Source organism: Chaetodon auriga, chromosome 6 (genome assembly GCF_051107435.1).
Source record: "Chaetodon auriga isolate fChaAug3 chromosome 6, fChaAug3.hap1, whole genome shotgun sequence".
Classification (NCBI taxonomy): domain Eukaryota; kingdom Metazoa; phylum Chordata; class Actinopteri; order Chaetodontiformes; family Chaetodontidae; genus Chaetodon; species Chaetodon auriga.
Window position 1 is genome coordinate 23,777,200 of NC_135079.1, and position 20,001 is coordinate 23,797,200.

Genomic DNA, 20,001 nt, shown 5'->3' on the forward strand with positions numbered 1-20,001 from the left:
CCGCGCTGCTTCCAGGCTCACTATCAACATCACACACTGATCCGGGAAACAGTAGCAGCAGCAACAGCAGCAGCAGCAGCAGCAGCTCCTCTCTTCTCTCTCAGCACCGCCTCACCGTTGTGCGTCCTAGACGCGCTCTCTCCAGTTCAGGATGGACTCGTCTTCTCCTCACCTCTTCCACTGATTGTGACGCTTCTGTAGTTTTGTGGGAGTTCTAAGCGAGGGAGCTGGGACTGATCTACCCGTGGTTTTCGCCTTTCCTTTTTTTTTTTTTTTTTTTTTTTTTTTAGAATCTTGATTGAACTGCCTCTCTACACTTGTCTTCGGGCTCCGAAATGGGAATGTATTTTCATCTGCTGCTTTTGCAGTACTATTTCGTCTCGAGTTTCGTGTGTAATGCCGTCGCTTTCGTGGAGGAGCCCGCCGGGGGCAGGTCGGACGGGTACTGCGGCCGGATCCTCCGGGCGCAGACACATGGGACTCGGAAGGATGGCCACCATGAGTTCAGGCTCAGAATTGAGGGGGACCCGGAGACCTACCAGCCTGGCAGCACCTATAGAGGTAGAGTTTTTCAGAGTCCATCTGCACAATCAGTGCGTAAACGTGCGGGAAATTTAAAAAGTGGACTGTTTATGAAGTTTAAAAAGAGTGCATGTTTACCCTGAAATTCATCGGGATATTTACTTTTTTTTCTCCCCCAGATAACTTGAGTGTGTCTAACCACAAGTAATATCCACAGTAATCTAAATCTATACTGCAAATTGCAACCTAGGAGACACTAGTCAAGCTGCCTCCTCTGGCTCCAACAGGGAGAGTTGTGGTTTGATAAGGCTACTTAGTGTTATAATGTCTGACCTATATTCACTTCCTGTCCTCTTCCTGCAAGCAAGAAGACACACACACACACACACACACACACACACACACACACACACACAGAGAGAGAGAGAGAGAGAGAGAGAGAGAGAGAGAGAGAGAGAGAGCTCTGGCACCAATTAAGTTGACAAATTTAAAGCCCCTGTCCTGCCTGGTGGATTTGGCCACATAAAACAGGTCTGGCTCACTCAAAGAACCTCATGATGAGTTTATAAATTACACTAAGCATTTTTCAACTCAAAATATAACTGGCTCTCCTTGTCTGTTCATAAATCAAAACTTCATTCATAAAAATTCAAATAAATCTAGTGATATGATGATCATGTTTACTCTGAACACAATGACTGCAGTTTTGACACAGGCTTCCAAAAAAAGGCTGAAAATCAAGGGTCACCTCATTTTAAACTGAGATCATACTCCAGATCACGCAATTTTTTTTTGGCTGTGACAACACATTTAGCAGTTCACGGCTATAATTCTAATCTGCTCTCAGGGGCCTGTGAAGGACACCACCTGAGGGATTAAAAAGGAAGTTATTGCCCAAACCTTCACAGCCCTTAAGTAACAAATAAGTTAACTTTAAACAAAAAAAAAAAAAAAAAAAGAAACGATAAGAGTGAAAATATTGACATCTTTGTTCTGAGCGCCGGGACCAACTTTGAAGATAAAATGGGCTGTATGAAAATGCAAGGTTAGGGCATAAGGGTGAGCCGAATAAAATTCCACCCACATCTCATTATATGGCTCCCATTCCTGGCCTTTTCCCAGCATCAAACTCCTTGCATGAGATTTATAGGCTCTCTTTTATTCTAGTGGGAGATGCTAAACCTCTATTTACAGCCCTCACTCCTCCACCTTGCTTGGATGCTCACAAGAATGCTGCTTTCATGTGTATTTCCCTGGCAGCATCCAGGGTGACCCTGCGTCATGTGGTGCGACCCTGATGTGTCAATATATGTCTCTTTACTGCTCAGTGTCTCTGTGGAATAAATACACACTCTCTCCCTGCTTTACAGTGGTCCTCCTGGCAACCAGCCCTGCTTATTTCAGAGGTTTCACCCTGATCGCCCTGAAGGAGGGCAGAGAGGGCACCACAGACGATGACTACACCGGCCAGTTCCAGGTAAGGATAAGCAGGTGTGGAGAGGAAAGGAAGAATCACTGCATACTGAATGTGCTCTGAGCTTTCTGGGGAAGTTTGTAAAAGATGAGCTCATTTGCATGCTATAATGCACAAGAGAGTCGACTTAGCAGCTCTTCTGATATGGAGGTTAAAGGAGTATTGCTGACAGATGCAACACAGCTCCCCTGGATGAAGCTAGAAGACTGAGCTCACCTGTTGTGGCAGAGAAGAGAAGAGAGAATCTGGTTGCCTCTTTGGTGCAGCTCTTCTAGGGTGAGACAGACATGGCATCCTCACTAAGTAGCAGATTTTTCCTCCAGTGGAAGAAGGCGAGAAGGGAGGCAAAGTCAAAGGAGTAGAGAGATAGGAAGAGGCATGTGAGGACAGAGAGAAAAGAGATAAACAGAGAGAGGGAGTTAGAGAAAGCAGGAGAGAGTGATGTGAGATGTTTGGTTCAGTAGTAACACAGCTCCCACTGAGCAGCAGAGATCTCCTGAGGAGAGAGCCAGACTTCCTCAATTACCTCCCGCTCAGTGTAAACAGGAACACACATCTGTAGCTGTGTTTCCACATGCTGATCCTAACCAGACTCTTACCAAACAGAGTAGGAGGCAGTTTTCATGCAGCCAATCAGTTTGACGAAAGCACTGAGAAGATTTTGCCTCTTGGTTCCACCAGCCCACTGACTTTGAAACAAATTGTCATGCTTGTTGAAATTTTGTTGTGATTCTGCTTCCCCTCCAATGCAGACACAACAGTGAGTGGAAGGTATTCATCCAATTCTTTATCTTTAACTATGATCATTTTTATAATGTTGGCAACATCTGTATTTCTTTGCACTCTAGTTAAACAGATTTTGTTCCATCCATAAACTCAGTTGTGAGTTTTGTGTGGCTTTGTGTTGGATGTGATTTGTCTAAGCACAAAGATATTGTGATGACAGGTGTTTAAGACTGTAGCGGTACCTTGAATGCATCAGCACACTTGTCCTGCGACTTTTAGGTATGACATGTAGTGTCCTAAAGACCAGAAAGATTGTGTGTTTTCATTGTATTGATGTGTTGCAGAACAGTATTAAACATAGCTGAGTGTTCTGGGTGTCCCTCTTCTTAGTTGAATCAAGCAGACATTGCATTTCGTCAGAAGTGGCACAGGTAACTAGAATAGATCGACATTTTGAAGTTTTATCTTCCAGAGGAGTTTAAATTTGCTACTTTAGGAAAATGGCTGGAGTGGAAGCAAAGATTTTTGAGCCTCTAGTCAGCCACCAAGCTAAACAGAGAGGACAGGGAAGTCCAGGTCTGCTCACTCATTTAAGCCATGGACAGTGAAGCCGAAAAGATATACAGTTGAGGAGGAATAAACGAAAGATTACAACCTAATACATTAAAGGGCATGCTTTTATCAAAAGAGACTGCTGAGAACATGATCGTATATAAAAGGACTCTGTACGAGCTAGCAGATAGTTTGATGACAAAAGAGATGAACACATTGGTTATAGACTGGTTGTGGGCATCACACTTAAGGAGATGTGTCAGAAGTTTCATCTCACCACACACTTGAAGCTAGCACCAGTTCATTCAACCAGTGCACCAGTCTGAGAAAGTTGCAAAACAAATTATCCTGCAGTCCAGAGCTGCAGATAATGATAACATTGGGAAACAAGGAAGAGAGAAACACAGCAAAGGAAACATGGCACAAGAAACAAGAGCCTCTAAAATTTTCTAGAACTGCAGTAGGGGTGGCACCCAACACTATGATACAAAGAAGTGCCCTCAGAGTACATGGAAACAGTGCAACAAAACATTGCGCACAAGTGTGTCGTACCAAAGTTCTGGACAAAGTCACAGAGAGTGTGGGACAGTTTCAGTTTTTCGGGCAAGGCAGCAGGCCCAGATAAAACAATTTTTATTCTGGCTATTGGTAACACACCCCTGATCTAGATACAGGGACAGATGTGACTGTCATAAGTGAAAAGACATTCCTGACACTGCCTAAAGCCTATAGAATGAGTCCTGCAGACAAGCATTTTATTTGCCCACTGGGTAAGCTCAAGTGTATTGGCTGGTTCTAATACTGTCCACAGCAAATAATGGGCATTACCCATGTATGTGATTAAAGGGAACAGCAGTAGTTTGTTCAGTCATCCAGAAGCATTTAAAATGGGTCTAATGAAAAGAGTGAAGCATGTCACCTTGTTGTTTGAAACCAGTGGACTGCTAAGCACTGAACCTGTTAAAATCATTCTCTGCTAGATGCATACCACTGCCATGTTTGGCTCTAGTAAGAAAGAGCTGAGGAGTCCATGGAATCGACGGTATGGAGAGTACAGTGACAAATATGATTTTATTCATGTAACATCTAGACCACATTATGCCCGGAGTCATGGACAGGCTGAGAGGGCTGTACAGATAGTAAAAGGGATTCTTTGGCAAGAAGATTTCTTCTGGCTGTAGTGATACACAGGACCACACCTTTATCCTCTATCAAAGGCAGTCATCCAGAGCTGCTGATGGTTCAGACAATTCAGACAACGTTACCCACCCTTCCTGAGAACTTAGACTGGAAATGGTCAGACAAGGAAGAAGGCAACTAGATGTAGTTGCCAAGCAGAGACAAGCACACCACTACAACTGCAGGACCGGCATGGGAAATCTACCTTTGCTAAAGGTATTGTCTGAGGAGCCAGTTCCACTCCTAGATCTTATGTGGTGGACAGAGCTATGGGAGGAAAGTACAGGCAAAACCAACATCAACTGTTGAGTGCACCCATAGCACCAACACACTCACCTACATCTAAGGAGTGGGCTACAGTAGAGGTGTCAGAGGATTCTGGGACTGAAACAAACAACAATCACACAAACACAGATGCCTTAGTTAGAGCAGCTGCTACACACACACACAAGGGACAGCTACTGTCTCTTGCTTATGTCGAGTAAGTAAACCCCCCCCCCCCCCCCCCAGATGGAGAACGTTCTTCCTGTTAAGGAAGGACAGAGACAGGAGAGAAAGAGATGAGTTATCTGTTAAGAGAAAGAAAATGTTAAAAGTAAAAATTGTTTGTAAAAAAGGAGATTTATTGCTGGTTCAGTGTTAAAGTTGTGTTATGAAAACATTGAGAGAGTATATCTTTGAGGTGGAGATGTGATGAATAGTACTTCTGACTGTAATGGTACCTTGACGGCATCAGCACCCATGTTGTGAGACTACTAGGTACAAGATGTAAATGTGCTAAATCCAGGGTGACTGTGTGTTTTCAGTGTGTTGACATTTTGCAGAGCAGTATTAGCAGCTTTCTGAGTGTCCTTGTTCATAGTTAAATGTCAAGCAGACATTACAGGTACCGTGTGGGTTTTTTTTTTTTTTTTTGGCCGCTAGCAGCACTGTGGAGCAATTTTTTTAAGAGTGGGTGAACATACAGGCAATGTAATACACATTCCTACCGCCAGTTGATTGACAGCTAGCACCAGCAACATGCAAAAAAATATTGCCAGCAATGGCGGGAAGATAAAAAGAGTGCAAGCAAGTAAACATGAATGTAAACAATGCAGGATATAAAATGCTCAAACAAGACTACGAGTGTACAGCCATACTTTGGCGCTCTGCAAAACTGTGCATGAATGCAGTGGGGCTTTGAACTAAATGTTAACATCAGAATGCTAACATGCTCACAATGACAGCACTTACAGATTTCAGTAAAAAGCTAAAAAGCCTACCTCATGGTGGTATCAGAGGAAGAGTCAGAGGATCTCCAAAGTCATTAGGATTCATCCCTATCAACAGCTTTCCACTACTGAACCAAACGCTTTCTTATTTAATATTTGTAATGGGGGCGGGGAACATGGGGAAGGGGAACACAAGCTGCACCGTGTCTCTCCCATGCTCCAAGCCTTGTTTCAATGGTCAGGGTGAAAGCATTAAACTCAACTCACATGACATACCTGCTGCAGTGAGACAGCAGAGACAATAATTACGTGCTGTAAAAGTCCCAAAACACGAGCAGAGCTAGAACTGGGGGCAGAATAACTCACTGAAACACAAAGGTGTGAATAGAGGAGGACATCGCATGGTGTGTGGGTTCACACAGCAAATGCATTTACAGAGCCGTATGGTTGGTCATGCACTGTGGCAGTCCCAAAAAAAAGCAAATTAGTTTCAAGAGAGTTTAAGCACATGACAACTTCCAGTGCATCTATTGGTTCTGTACAAGTGTGTGTGTGTATAATGTTCAATACTGAAGGAGTTACAGAAAACTCAGACGTGTATCACACAGATAGAGCCGGTTAAAAGGACACGGTGAAGGCCATTATGCTGCTGTACGTATGTCTTCCACAGCCATCCCTCTGAGGAGAGCTGTTAAGGAGGACAAGGCTCTGTGGGAACGAATACCAGGCAGGGGGTTTTCCCTGCTGCACATACCTGTGTGATATCTTCATACACCCAGTTAACCAAACGTTGTCTTTGGGCTTCCCTTGGAATAAGTTTTTCATTATTAAGCATTTGTACCTTCAAGGGCCCATGATTTGCCTAATGGATTTTGGTATTGCAATTTTTATTTCATTAAGGTGTCATGATTGATATGAGCATGCTCGACAGGGGCTATTCCTCTTTGACATGCACCATTTTTCACTGTTGTGATAATAAAGATGCTTTCTGAATGTCAAAGTCTTACTTTCTAATACTGTTTGGCCATCTGAAAGAAAGAACGCAACAAAACCAATAAAATAAACAGCAGTAATATTACGAATAGAACATTCACACACAGTATAATGCTATACAGTTCCAACAGCACCACAAACTACAACATCTACGATGGTCATAAAGTTGAACCAACACATCTTTAAATTGTTTCAACAAAAACTGAACATTAGAACCTGCATGAAGGGAGAGTTTATTGCAGGGCTATTGTATTAGGCTACATTAAGTTTAGCTAGGTGCGTCTAATAAACTTGCAGCTGAGTGCAGTGTACACTATATGACTGGAAGTATCAGGGAAGGTGGAACTAAGTATATGGACACTTCAACGTTACACCAACTCCAAAACCATGGGCATTACTCTGCTGCTCTAGCAGCCTCCAGTCTTCTGGAAAGGGCTCCCACAGATTTTAGAACCTGGTAGCAGGACTTTGCTCCCTTTCAGCTACAAGAACATTGGTGAGACCCAGCGCTGATGTTAGGTGATAAGACATGTCTCATAGTTGCCTTTCCAGTCAGTTCTGCCAGTCAAGTTGATCCAAACCAAACTGGGGAAACCATTTCTTTATGTCTACATTTGTTCATTCATTCATTCATTCACTCACAGTGTTTCTCTTGCTAGCGTATTTTTTGCCTCTTATATGGACTAAAGTCTCTCATCTCTGGCCTTAATTATAATGAAAATACGCTGCAAGTTTATGCACTGCTCAGCAAATGATGAAGCAAAAGCCATGTGATGAAGAAAAATAAGACATGAACATTGATGACACAGGAGAATAAACTGCTCTGTACAATAGTGTTCTTAAGTTATAAAAGTTGAGAGCGATTTTGTGTGAGTTGGCCAAGCTGGATGGATAAAGTTGGGAAGTCTGGACTGATGTTATTTTATTACCTGAGTTTGCTGCAGTGTTCAGTGAGGATAAACCAGCTTGTTGTATGAAAACGATAACAGAGTATCCATGTTGTATTCTATTGCACAGCGGGACCTTGGTTTTGTCTGAATTGCCTGGATCATTTTGGTTTAAACAGCTCAAACTCAAACATCTCAGTTCACTCTGCTCTATTTGACTTCTGCTCCCTACACAATAAATACCTCACAGTCTCAACCTCAGAGTCCCAGCAGAGTCTGGAGTGAGGCTGAGACCAGAGAGGAGGCAGTGAGCAGAAACTGGAACAGTGTGGGCTGAGCTTGAACAAAATTAAAGTTGACAATCTGGCTTTACAATCTGTTTAATGCATATTGGTAAATCCATCAGAAACTTTTTGTTCTCTAATTGACAGTTGTAATAGACACTTTTATCCATATCTGGAAAAAGATTAAGGCCTCTAGAGATAAGCTGCTGTCAAAGATCTGTCAAGTGTTTAAAGAATGAACATATTTGCCTTATAAGGACACTATGTTAAATCCGTGAAAACTTTACTTTGGAGTCATGTAGTAAGAGAAATTACTTTCAGAATGATTTTATTTATTAAATATGGCATCCTTTTGCATCCTAGTTTTATTAGCGGGCTGATAAGAGAAGATGCAGCATGACAGCGAGTCTGGCTTTTTATCTAAATGACCTCAATCCATCAAATTCAGATTCTCTTTATCAGAGAGGTTTACATAATAATACTTATGTAAAATGAAGTTTACGCAACAATTCATATTCCTGACAGTTTATTTTCTCCAAGTTAATTATGCGTCTAGTTTTGCAGTGTCACCACTGTTATTGTGCAGGGGAAGAAAAGCCAAATGAACACAGTTGTGGTTCCCTGTACGGCTGTTCTCTCTCCTTGTTTTCTGGTACTCGGTTGTTTCTGGCAGCTGTCCTGGAATGTGCCCGCCTGCTGTTTCACTAAAACACCACAACTCGGAGTTGCCGCTCATTGTTTTTTCCTTAAGCAATAATCTGCTCTTTGTCCCCATAACTACCATTAAAGGACTTCTGTCTTAATGTGTCAGACCTTGAGTATGTCTGTGTGTGCATGTGTGTGTGTGCGACTCAGGATCCCACTGATCCTGCAGTCATTGTCCGCTTGGAAATGTGTGTCTTTGTGCTTATATACATATGCACCAATGGGCATGCGGATATACGTGTGGGTCTGCATGTGTGTTTTTCCCAGCCCTCCTTGTGTTAGTGTGGGACGTGGGTCATATTTATCTAGGCCAGCAACGTGTTATTGCTCAGGGAGACAAACGGAGCTTGTTTGGATAAGGGGAGAGATGAGCAGACATGAGATATTATCTTCTTTTTTTCTGCACAGATTATCTAGGGTTCTGAGTTTAGCTGGGGATAAACAAACCCAATAAGTTTAAAGTGCCACAGCTAAGTCATAGGTTTCAGATAGAGGCAATTACATAAGCCAAGCAGATCTTAGAGGGCTTTAAAGAAAAGGACATGTAGGATGTGTGTAGAGTTGGAATGATAATAATAATGTATAATCACACTCAAATGTGATCCTAAAGTAATTATTGCCCCTCTAAGTATCCAGAGATTGGAACCCAAGCCTCGCGCCCCTCACTGGTTTTTTGGATTAACAGGAATTTACAAGGACAACTATCTGCTTGTTTTCTTCAAAGAACTTCCAGTGAAGGCAGCAGATTCTTAAAACATCTTTATTTATTATGCTTGACAAGCTGGTTGCTTCAGATGCTTGAGGTTTGCATGAATAATGTTGTATTCTGCACTGATAATGGCTTATTATTGCAAATACATAATGCATCAAAACTGTGAGCGTAAGGCAGCTATTTGTTACTTAGTGAGTCACTAGGGATTCAGTTGTGGCTCTTCAAGTGTCTGAGAAAATGAGTTTCCACAAGGACGTGACAAATAATTTTGGTGGGACTGTGAATTTATGTAAGAAATGTGAGCAAAATGGATTTTTACAGTCACTCAAAATGTTTTCATAAAAATAAATGGTGATTATGCTAAGGTTTACAAACTACCTCCATGTAGTCATCCCAAACAACAGGCAGAAGCCACAACAAGGATCTGATCCGTCACTGGCTTCCCTCCCATGAACATTCATCTTTACCGCAACCAGGATTTGGAATGTGGGTCCAATACAAAGACACCACCAACCAGAATGATGTGTTGCGCAGGAGGTTCATGCCACTAGTGACCAGACGCCACTAGTGCAGCAATAAGGGTCTGATCTCTCACTAGCTTCCCGCTCAGAAAGAGTTGTTTGATGGACTGCATGCATGATCAAGCTGGAGGCACCAGTTCTGGCAATAAAACCTTGGTTCTCTGTGGTGGGATTTTAGGCTCACACATTGTCGTGCACAAAGTCTGATTAAAAAACGTAACAGTGAAGAGAATGTAACACCAAAGATGGAGATCAGTTAATTAAAAAACATTGTGTATTTTGCCAAATGAATACAAAAATATATTGTCTGTTTTGTGATGCTTTAGAATAGTTTGCAGCACTGGTCAAGGTCAAACTGAATGATTTGAAAAAGGTACCTCTCTTTGGTGTCATAGCAAATCTCACCACTTAGTTTTAGTGTTTGGAAGCCAAAAAGATTGAGGATGACTGCTGCAGTTGCAACAGCTTTGTGACATAGCCTTGGTCTGAGCAGGAGCCTTTCTTGTTTATTCATGCCGTTTCTCATTGACAATAGCCAAAACAAACTAAAGTGGGTTGGAGACACACATGTACACACAAATAGACACACACAAAGTCAACCCTATTCATATGCTCATGCACACACATGCACAATGGCTATGTGTACATGTGCAGAATAATAATAGCCCAAAACTTTGGTTAAGGTCTTAGTCAGGTTAAATTGTTAACACGAACCCATGACACCCTGTTGCTATGAATAAACCAATAACCAGGAATCTCATGAAAAAATATGCACTCATTTGGCTTCAAGCCACTGATCAGGCACATAAGTTATTTTTATTTGTCTGGAGCGAAGTCAACCATGCAGTGATTGACAGGGGTAACAAACTTATTAAAAACCCCAAACTGTTTTGTATGTATTTGTATGTAACTTGGGTCTGAGGAAAAATGTAGACAAAGTGGAAATAAGGTAGCTCTAAAATTCAAAACAGCTGTCAATTAAGCATGGCTCGGCATTTACGGGAAACAAATGATGACACCAGTTGGAAACAATGTGTGTTCATTAATTCAGATTTAACTTGCAGACAGCAGAAGTCAAAAGGATAAAGAGTCAAGACAATTTCATGCCACAAAGTCAGTGAACACTGTATGTTTATTGGATTATTGAGGTTCAAAAACAGGTCAGATAAAGACAGACTTCAGGTCAAAAGGTGAATGCTCACTGTTTGGAGATGGTTAGCTGACATAGAAAGTCTTTCAATTCACTTCACTACATTGCTTTTGTATGTCTCTACAGTGTGTGCCATTTAGTCTTTTCTCTGAGTCTGCTCTTCAGTCAAGGTGACACACTTGGCTGTTGTCAGAGCTTTTTGCACCAAACCCCCAATAACATCAGAGCTTTCACACAAGAATGACAGAGATGAGAAAAGGACATAACAGACATTAAGAACGAAAGGAAGGACATCAGAACTTTCATTACAAGAGACAGACCATTTACGTATCTCGTCTGCATGAACGCAAGACACAAACACTTTTTGGTCTGACAGCTATGACAGCATACCAGCTCAAAGAAATTTTAAACAATTCTCTTAAATGTACTTTTACAAAGCATGGCAGCACTAAAATGTGTATATAACTGTAACAACAGGATTTTAAAAAGAACTTGGGGTCATTTTTATATTAAACAGACCCAATGAGCAATACACTTCCTCTTCTCTTATGTTGGTTTGTGTTATTGAATGCCAAAAGCTAGAGAAGTGGCTCAATTTGCTCGGAAATAAACCTACACACAAACACAGTCATCTTTTATAGAGTAGCTATTTGGATATGTGACACCGCTGCCTTGGTTGGGTGGCTCAGACACAAAATGTAATATGATGCAATATTTGTGATAGCCCCAAGATCTCAGCGGTATTCTGCAGTAATAGTACAGCTTTGATTGATGGAAAGCTCAAGGCAAAATGTCTCCGCCTTCGAGGTCTTCATCGAGCAAGAGAACTTAGTTACCTCTCTGAAAGAAGCTCGTCTTCAAGTGTTGATGTGACATTTCAATCTATGTGTCTGTCTGCCTATGTTTTTCCTCTGAAAAGTTTCATCTCCACACTCAGGTCCCGAAGGTTTTAACTGTATTCATTCTTTTGTAACTGCTTTGCATTTAATTACCAACCTGCAAAGTGTGCACACACCAACCAACAGACACACACAAACACACACATGCACACACTTGTATCACTCTTATTGTCAGTTTTCTCCAGGGATCCTGTGTCTGTTCAAGCCTGGGTTTGCCTTCTCTGTCTCCCGCACTTTGTCTCTTTGTGTGTGTGTGTGTGTGTGTGTGTGTGTGTGTGTGTTTGAACAGGGCTCTGCATTTACTTGTGCAGGCACTCTGAAGCATCTGTGTTTACCGTCTCAACAGAGAGCGAGAGATTGAGCGAGGGAGATTGAGATAGACAAACTGTGGGCACACACAGACATGCCAGGCTCTGCAGTGAAAACAAACGCTCCTTTGCCAGTCTTCCCACACTCCCTTTCTTCCTCTCTTTGTCTATCTGTCTCTGTCTTTCTGTCTGCCCTTCCATCTCTCACACATTCTCTCTTAAAAATGAGAGAAAAATATGGTTTTAAAAATCAATGTGTCTGTCTCGTTTATAGCTTCTTTGTTTGTCTAAAAGTCGCAACAGCAACACCACTATTGTGTACGGTATGTAATCACACAGCTTTGAATTGAGTCACACTTGAGCTCCAAAACTGATAACCTTGGATTTGAATTAGCAAAATCAAAAAAATTCTTGAACACCACTGACTCCTGACTTCAAGTTGTCAGGTTCAGGCCCAATCTCCTGCTAAGCTCACATTGGAGGCCTCTTTTGTGACGAGCACACACACAAATACGGAGCAGGGAAGGATGCTGCTCTCAAACAGGGGGTTACCATTTTGAAAAGACAAATTTTAATGAAAATGCAGAGTCTACAACTCTGAATCCAAAATCCAGGACTTGGGACTTTCTTACTCGTGGGAATTGACTTTTCTCAACTTGACTGTGTTAACTTGGGACTCGACTCTTTGACTTGAAATCCTGATCTGGGGCTGAACTTGAGACTTGCTTGTCTTGAATTTAGACTTCACTGTCATGACTTGGGTCTCAAGTAGGGACTTGCCTGTCTTTAAACTGGCTGTCTTGACTTTGAACCCAGTGGTAAGGACATGGGACTTGACTTTGAACTTACTTGTCTTACTTGATTGTTTTGGCTTGGTTTTCAAAAAAGAAATGCAGCAACTATGACTAAAGTTTAGGACTTGAGACTTGCTTGTATTGTAGTATGCTGCCTGGACTTGAGACTTGAGATTTGATTGACTGTGTCATCTTTGGATTTGACTGTGTTGGTTTTTGATTGATTAACAAGTCAAGTTTATTTGAATAGCACATTTAAAAACAACCAGAGTTGACCAATGTGCTGTAGAAATTCAAATGAACAACAGAACAATAGCAACCTCCCTTACCCACTGGCCTTCATTGTGGAATAGTTTAAAACAATGGTTCTTAGGATCCAAGAGACCTAGAGTTGGGCAATAGGGGCAGAGAGGTTCTGAGATGAACAGGACTGCCCGACCATGAATGGCTTTAAACAAATTAAAAGAACCTTGAAATCTATGCTGTAACAAGGTGGAGAGCCTGAGACACCCAAATTCTCCAAATCTAGAGAGGCAGTGGTCACACCAAGTGTAAATTATAAGTGGAAGGTACAGCCACAGTTGTTAGGCTGGCAACAAGCTGAGTAAAATTAAGAGTTCATGATTCCAAGAAAACCAGTGGTACTGGCTTTTGAATGAATGTCCATATGAAAATTAAAATCCCCAGAGAACAAAGTTTTAAACAGCTGATGATAAAAACCGTTGGCTGGTACACAGTTACACAAAGGATTGTTTTTTTTTTTTACTGCCAATGGCACCAATATCAATGCACTGGTGACATTGTCTAAAAATGAGTGCAATAACATGACCACAAAGTTTGAGTGAGCTCAAAAGGCTGTAATAAGGAGGACATAATTCTAACAGCTGCTTATATTCACCAGACTCCAAACAAGTTTCAATGAGGAACAAGAAATTTAGAAGGGTAGAAGAGAATTTAATTTAATTTAATATTTGAGGGGCTGTGATTGAGACTTGTGAGTTAAACTTGCTTGTCTTGAGTTGGAATTTAACTGAAGCTGGCCTTGACACCACTTCACTTTAGACTTGTCTGTTTTAAAATGAGTTGCCACTTTGTTGTGTAGTATTTGAATGGACAAAGGAAAAAAAATACATTGACCATGACTTTGAAAGTGTAGGACTTGGTACTCATCGGTCTTGTTGTGGGACTCAACTCTTTGGCTTTGGATTTGACTCTCTTGATTTGGAAGATGACTTGAAACTTGACTTGGGGCTTGAATTCAGACCTGAGTATCTTAGATTGCTACTTGCCTTTTTTGAATTTGGACTTTACGTTTCTGTCTTCAATTGGCATTGACTATCTTAACTTGTAACATTGCCCAGGACTGGACTGCCATGGCTCCTGTCTTAATAGAGGACTTGACTGTTTGGGTCAAGACTTGGACTTCACATGTCTGTCTTGACTAGGCATTGACTGTCTTAACTTGGAACATTACTTAGGACTGGGCTGTCATGACTCTGGTCTTGATTTAGAACTTGGCTATCTTATATTATTATTGTTTTATTAGATGTACTGCACTACTGTCCAGTAGACAAATTCAGTCTGAGAGAACACATGATGGACAATCATCCAATTCACATTCATCCTGTTGTGCTATTACTCTTGATGTTAAGTGTGGGCATTAGCATCTGAGTGGAGAGCATCACTGCAGAAAATAAGCTGTTCTTTTCTCATGTCTAGACAGCAGCTCTTTATTTAAGTATTATCCATGTGCAGTTTCTGTTTCAATTTATCATGTTGAACCCTTAATCTATCTCCATATTCCTCTCTCCCATAAAACTGTGCGTCTGTCTCTTCCTTAAGCCTACGTTTTCTTTATGTTTCTCTCTTCCCTTGTCTCCTTTATGTCTCTTTACCCGCTCTCTGACTCTTTCTGTTTTTATGGCTTTTAGCCAGTTGTTTATGCCTGCTTTTGACTACGAGAACTTCAGTCTTGGTGACACAAAGTAAACCAAACTGTGTATAAGGAGGCATGAGGAAGTCAATCCACAGAGACATGGAAGTGTGTATATGTAAGTGTGTGTGTGTTTGCGTGTTTGTGTGGTTATGTGTTTTCCTGCTCTGTGTTGACTTCAGTGTGTTCACACTGTGTGAAAGAAAGAAGGAAAGAGCTGTCTGTGACTTTTGTCTCCTTAATGTCCTATCAGGACTGTGGGTGTTAGGTCATTGTTGTTGCTGAGCCGAGGCAGCTGGAGAACACTAGCTACAAGGTGTGCGCCTGTGTGCGTCTGCCTGTGTGAGTGTTTTGTCTTTAAAATGTCTAGCATGTACCAAAGGGAGTGGGCTAGACACGTCTTGAATACACAAGATTATTATCCAAAGCTCCACTTAGGGACTCTTAGAATTGTCCTCTTTCACATGATTTTGCTTTGGCTCTTGCTGGTGTGACCTCTGAGATTCAGTGAAGACAAAGGAAGGATTGTTGATGGGCATATTACTACCTCTGCTGTTGTGTTAAAATCAAGTTTAGCCATCAGCTAACCATTGAGATTCGTATTGACATGAGTTTGTTAATGAATCACATCATGCCCAAACAGATACCATGTTGAAAATAGACTAGCAAAGTTTTCTCATCTCTGCACTCTCCAGCTCCCATCATACACTACATGAAACGTTTTGCTTTTCTGCCTCTCTGATCACTGATGAAGATGAGAGACTACTCACTCCATGCACCACAACATACTTATGAGGAAGCAAAGGGCGTCAGTTCTCCTCTGATAAAATCTTAAATCGAAGTCCCTGCCCTTGTGGGTTTGACAGAAACAGCACAAACACAAAATAGCAGCTAGCAGCATTAGTTGTACTGCCATGTTGCTTTGATTGTGCTTATTCTATCTAATTTAGTTGTAGACCAGTTCCCTCATGGAGGCATTGGTGGAAAACAGAGCTTTATCCACAATTTACTGTACTGCTTTTGATAAACCTACAGAGTATTATATGTATGGTCCAATGGTAAGTTGTTTTGAATAAATTAATTGCCAAAGGCGCTCTGAGCAGAATTTTTCAACATTAATATTTGTCAAATGAATGAACAGACAGTTACCTTGTTTTAGTATTCTACTAAATTGGGACCAGATTTACATTACATTACACACTGTTGTTTCCTAAATTTGCAAAGCCAAACTGACTCGTGTAAGCTCAAATGTTTTTCTTAAGGAATTAGCTCTGAACAGGCCTAAAGCCACAGTGGCGGCTCTGTGAGGCTATAATGATCATTGTTGACAAACTGTGTGAAATATAGACTAATTGAAAGAGTGACATGATGATGGCGCTAGATTAAAAAGTCAGGGATCCCCAAAGTCAGTAGGATTCTTCCTGTGGCCACCATGGATATCTGCACCACATTTCATGGCAATGCACTCTAATTGATTCATTTTGTACCAAAATGTTGGACTGACTGACCTTCTGATGTTGCCATCCATAGAGGTACACTGCTAGTGTGGTTACACGCACTTGAGAATGACCTTAATCAACCCAGGTCTGTACCTCATCAAGCTTCCAACTACAGTATATTAGATGGTGACATAACTTGTCGGCTTTTAATTAACAACAATTTCTATTTCAAATTATTTCAGGAAGTGAATTTTATAGATAGTTAATGAGCTCTAACTATATTTCTACTGTGTTTTACTTGTTTCAGCTGCGTTCGTCTGGTTAAGTATTGGAAAGTTTAAAGCTGATGTATGAGTATGGAAAGAATTATCAGTCATTATACTGAGCCTTGTCAGACTGCAGTAAGAGAGGAGCTGTTGTGGGCAGCCATGACTGATCATGGCAACATTTTCAAAAACAATGCCATTTACTTGTTCATATGTTAATATTAAACCCCCCCCCCACTTTTGTTTTTAGATCATCGATGAGGACGACACACAGTTCATGACCAACTGTGCCCCTGCGGTGACAGAGAGCACACCTCGCAGACGCACTAGGATACAGGTCTTCTGGACAGCACCGCCTTCTGGGACTGGCTGTGTTATACTGAAGTGAGTCTGATTTTTGTCTAATATGGTGCCATTGTCAGACGGAAAAAAAATCGAATATCAAAATCAGTTTGCAGAAACTTGTAAAATCAGTGGTGGAAGAGTCAGAGCCTTTACTGAAGTAAAAGTACCAACACAACAAACAATGTAAAAATACTATATTACAAGTAAAAGTCATGTATTCATAACCTTACTTTAGTAAAAGTACAGGGGTCAGGCCCGTCCTAAAGGGTCACAAGATAAATCTGAGGCATCATGAGATTATTCATGGGAAAGGAAAAAAACACAAGTTACCTCACATGGCAATGCATTTCCAAACAGGGACTGTTTTGAAAACTCTCCAAAGCTTCGAAATCCAAGATTGATTTCAAATTCAGCTACCAAAAAAACTTTAATAAAAGATAAAATAAATTAAAAGCACCAAGCGAAATGATCGCGTGAACGTGTTTTTCTTTAGCAATAAAAAGCTGTTCAGACGTCATCTCTCAAGGGTCAGATGTGAAAGCAGCAAAGACAGTTTCAAATGAGTTCAAATCAGTCCCTGCTCACTCATCATGATGTCCTGACAAAAAAAATAAAGGTGAGAAAAGGTAACTGTGAGAGTTACAAGTATCCACAGATTGACTCTCATCCTGTCACCAAATGAATGGAAATCAGCGGCTGCCTAAAAGAGAGGAAATTAATCTAAAGTCCATATGGTGTGCTCTGGATAATGGAGAGTAGTTTATACTGAAAAATGAAAAGCCATCGGTATGATTATCAAGTTATATAATTCGACAACAGCATGAACACTTTATCGACACTTTACTCACGTAGCAGAAAGTAGAAATCTGGACTTCTTCACCACCAGTGAACACTGTACCCTGGCATGGTCATTGTTGGTTTTACAGGTAGTCGTTATTGGTTATAGGCAGCACATTAAGTAAGCTAATGCCAGGTGTTTCTCCAGAAGCCACGACACACTAAGGCTTGTGTAAGGGACCGGCTCTACTGATTTGCACTCACAGTTTTGTGTCTCCCTCCGTCATTTTAACGGTTCCATAAAATGGCTGTGAGACTGCTCGTTTTTTTAGTGGTTTTACTGTTTCTTCATGAAAGTGGATGCTGTGCTGTGAAACCAGTGGTGTGGTGGTAACTGAAGCTTTGTGTATGCTATGAATATCAGTGATAGGAAGAACATGATTCAGGTGTTAAACAACAGCCTGACTGAGAAATCAGCCAAGTTGATATATCAGCTGATATTATCTTATTGCAGATAAGACAATAATAAAAGGTCGTTTGGAAACAATGCTGTCATTGCATAGTTCGTCCACCAGAGGCACTGACAAGTTTTATAAAAATGTAAAATGTCCCACGTCAGTAAATATCATGCCCACACTTCTTTTATTATCAAATTTAAGAGATCATTATGAAAATGTTTGTTACACAGTTATATAAGAAATTATATTAGCAAATATAGGCATGTTGTATTTTTTAAAAGCTGTATTAATTGATTTTTTAAAAAAACATGGTATAAGAACAAGCTCTAACCTTAGCATTGACATTGATATGGCTCTTTGTTAGCACAGTGTAAAAAATAAATAATGTATGACAGTGGATATTACATAAGTTGAATTATTGCACAGCGTAATTACACTGTTGGTTATTGCACATGATTATTGTATTAAGTCAGCAGTGAACTGCAGTTTAAATATGAATGATCTGACAGGGAGTGAAAAAGTCCGTGGGCCATTCAGAGGGAGGAGGTGAACGCTTTGATGGCCACAGGCAGGAATGATTTCCTGTGGCGTTCAGTCGTGCATTTTGGTGGGATGAGTCTCTCACTGAAAGTACTCTTGTGCCCTGTGAATATGGGGGGAACACTAGTAGTTGCATCCAGAGCTTCCCAGGCAGTGACACAGAGGTTGACTCATGTTTCAGAGCAGAGCTGCACAGATGCTTCCACAAAGGCAAATCACTGATTTCTGAATGAAGGGATATTTGCTGTTATTTTTTGATTTTTTTTTTTTTTTTTTACAGAGGAAACTACACTCCTGTGTAGTAATAATAGTAACACATTACATTCAGAGATGCAAACTATGTGCAATAGGTTCTAAAGGTTGATGCACTAATTATCATTTCTTTAAGTCCGACGCACAACAGTCAACCAGAATTGATGTGAAGTTTTTCTGAAGTTCATATGAGACAAGTCTGATGATTATCTGCTGACTTTAATGATGCTTTGCTTCATCTCTATCTGCCCTCTCTTCTTCTTAACACTCCTGGACTGACAGCTTTGAAAAGTTGAATATCTGTTCGGTAAGAGATAAAACTTTATACAAGGGGAAAAACCTTTCATTTTCTCCCTGCTCTGTTTCACAAAAGCACCACAATAACCCTTGATTAAAAGTTATTAATGAGATATTTTTACAGCAGCTATGCTCACATCCAGAGTTATATATATTCTGTTCACTGTTCACCTCAGCTGCTCTGTGGTTTGAATTTAACTGAATACAATGGAATGCACTCAGGTCTGTGTTTAGCCCCTGGACTACAATACTTTGATGCTCATGTCATGATGAACACATTCATTCTTGATGTTTTTACAAGAGCCATGGGCTGTTGTGAAATTAAGAGAAAATCAGGTAGAAAGCCAAGGACAGCAAGAAGACCGGCTGGAAGTGAAGGATTCATTTTTATATACAGTGACTCTGATGTATGCTTCTACAACTGTAATATTTTCTGATAACAAATCGCTCTTTAAATGGATTCATGAAGAAGTGCAACGTGTAATTCGTGCCACCTGTGCGAGCACAAACAAATCACATTTGGGTTTGTAGAGGTACAGTGAGTCACAGCAATATGTAGCTGCTGGACACTTTTGACAAATGGAGAATACGAATGATAAACAGCCGATAACTTGGAGAGAACACGCCTCTGAAATTGTTTCTCCCTCCGCCTGCCTCCCTCCGTCTTTCTCCACAGTTCGCCTTTTTTCCCCTCTCTCGTCTTTCCATCTTCTTGTCCGACAGGGATAACCTCGCTGACACGTATCTCTTCCTCTTCGGAGCGAGATGCTATAACTT

At 40.9% G+C, this 20,001-nt stretch overlaps 1 protein-coding gene across 2 annotated transcripts in view; it reads left to right on the plus strand.

Annotated features, from left to right (window-relative positions):
• The first annotated feature begins 206 nt into the window (after nucleotides 1–206).
• spon1b (spondin 1b) overlaps nucleotides 207–20,001 on the plus strand; it is an 83,808-nt gene continuing 64,013 nt past the window's right edge. For both annotated transcript variants that reach the window (XR_013077288.1, XM_076733583.1), the window contains exons 1-3: nucleotides 207–561; nucleotides 1,893–1,999; nucleotides 16,806–16,939. Coding sequence is in view for 1 of the 2 variants with exons in the window: in XM_076733583.1 (XP_076589698.1) it covers nucleotides 336–561; nucleotides 1,893–1,999; nucleotides 16,806–16,939 (467 nt within the window). In the remaining variant the exon portion in view is untranslated. The remainder of the gene's footprint in view (nucleotides 562–1,892; nucleotides 2,000–16,805; nucleotides 16,940–20,001) is intronic.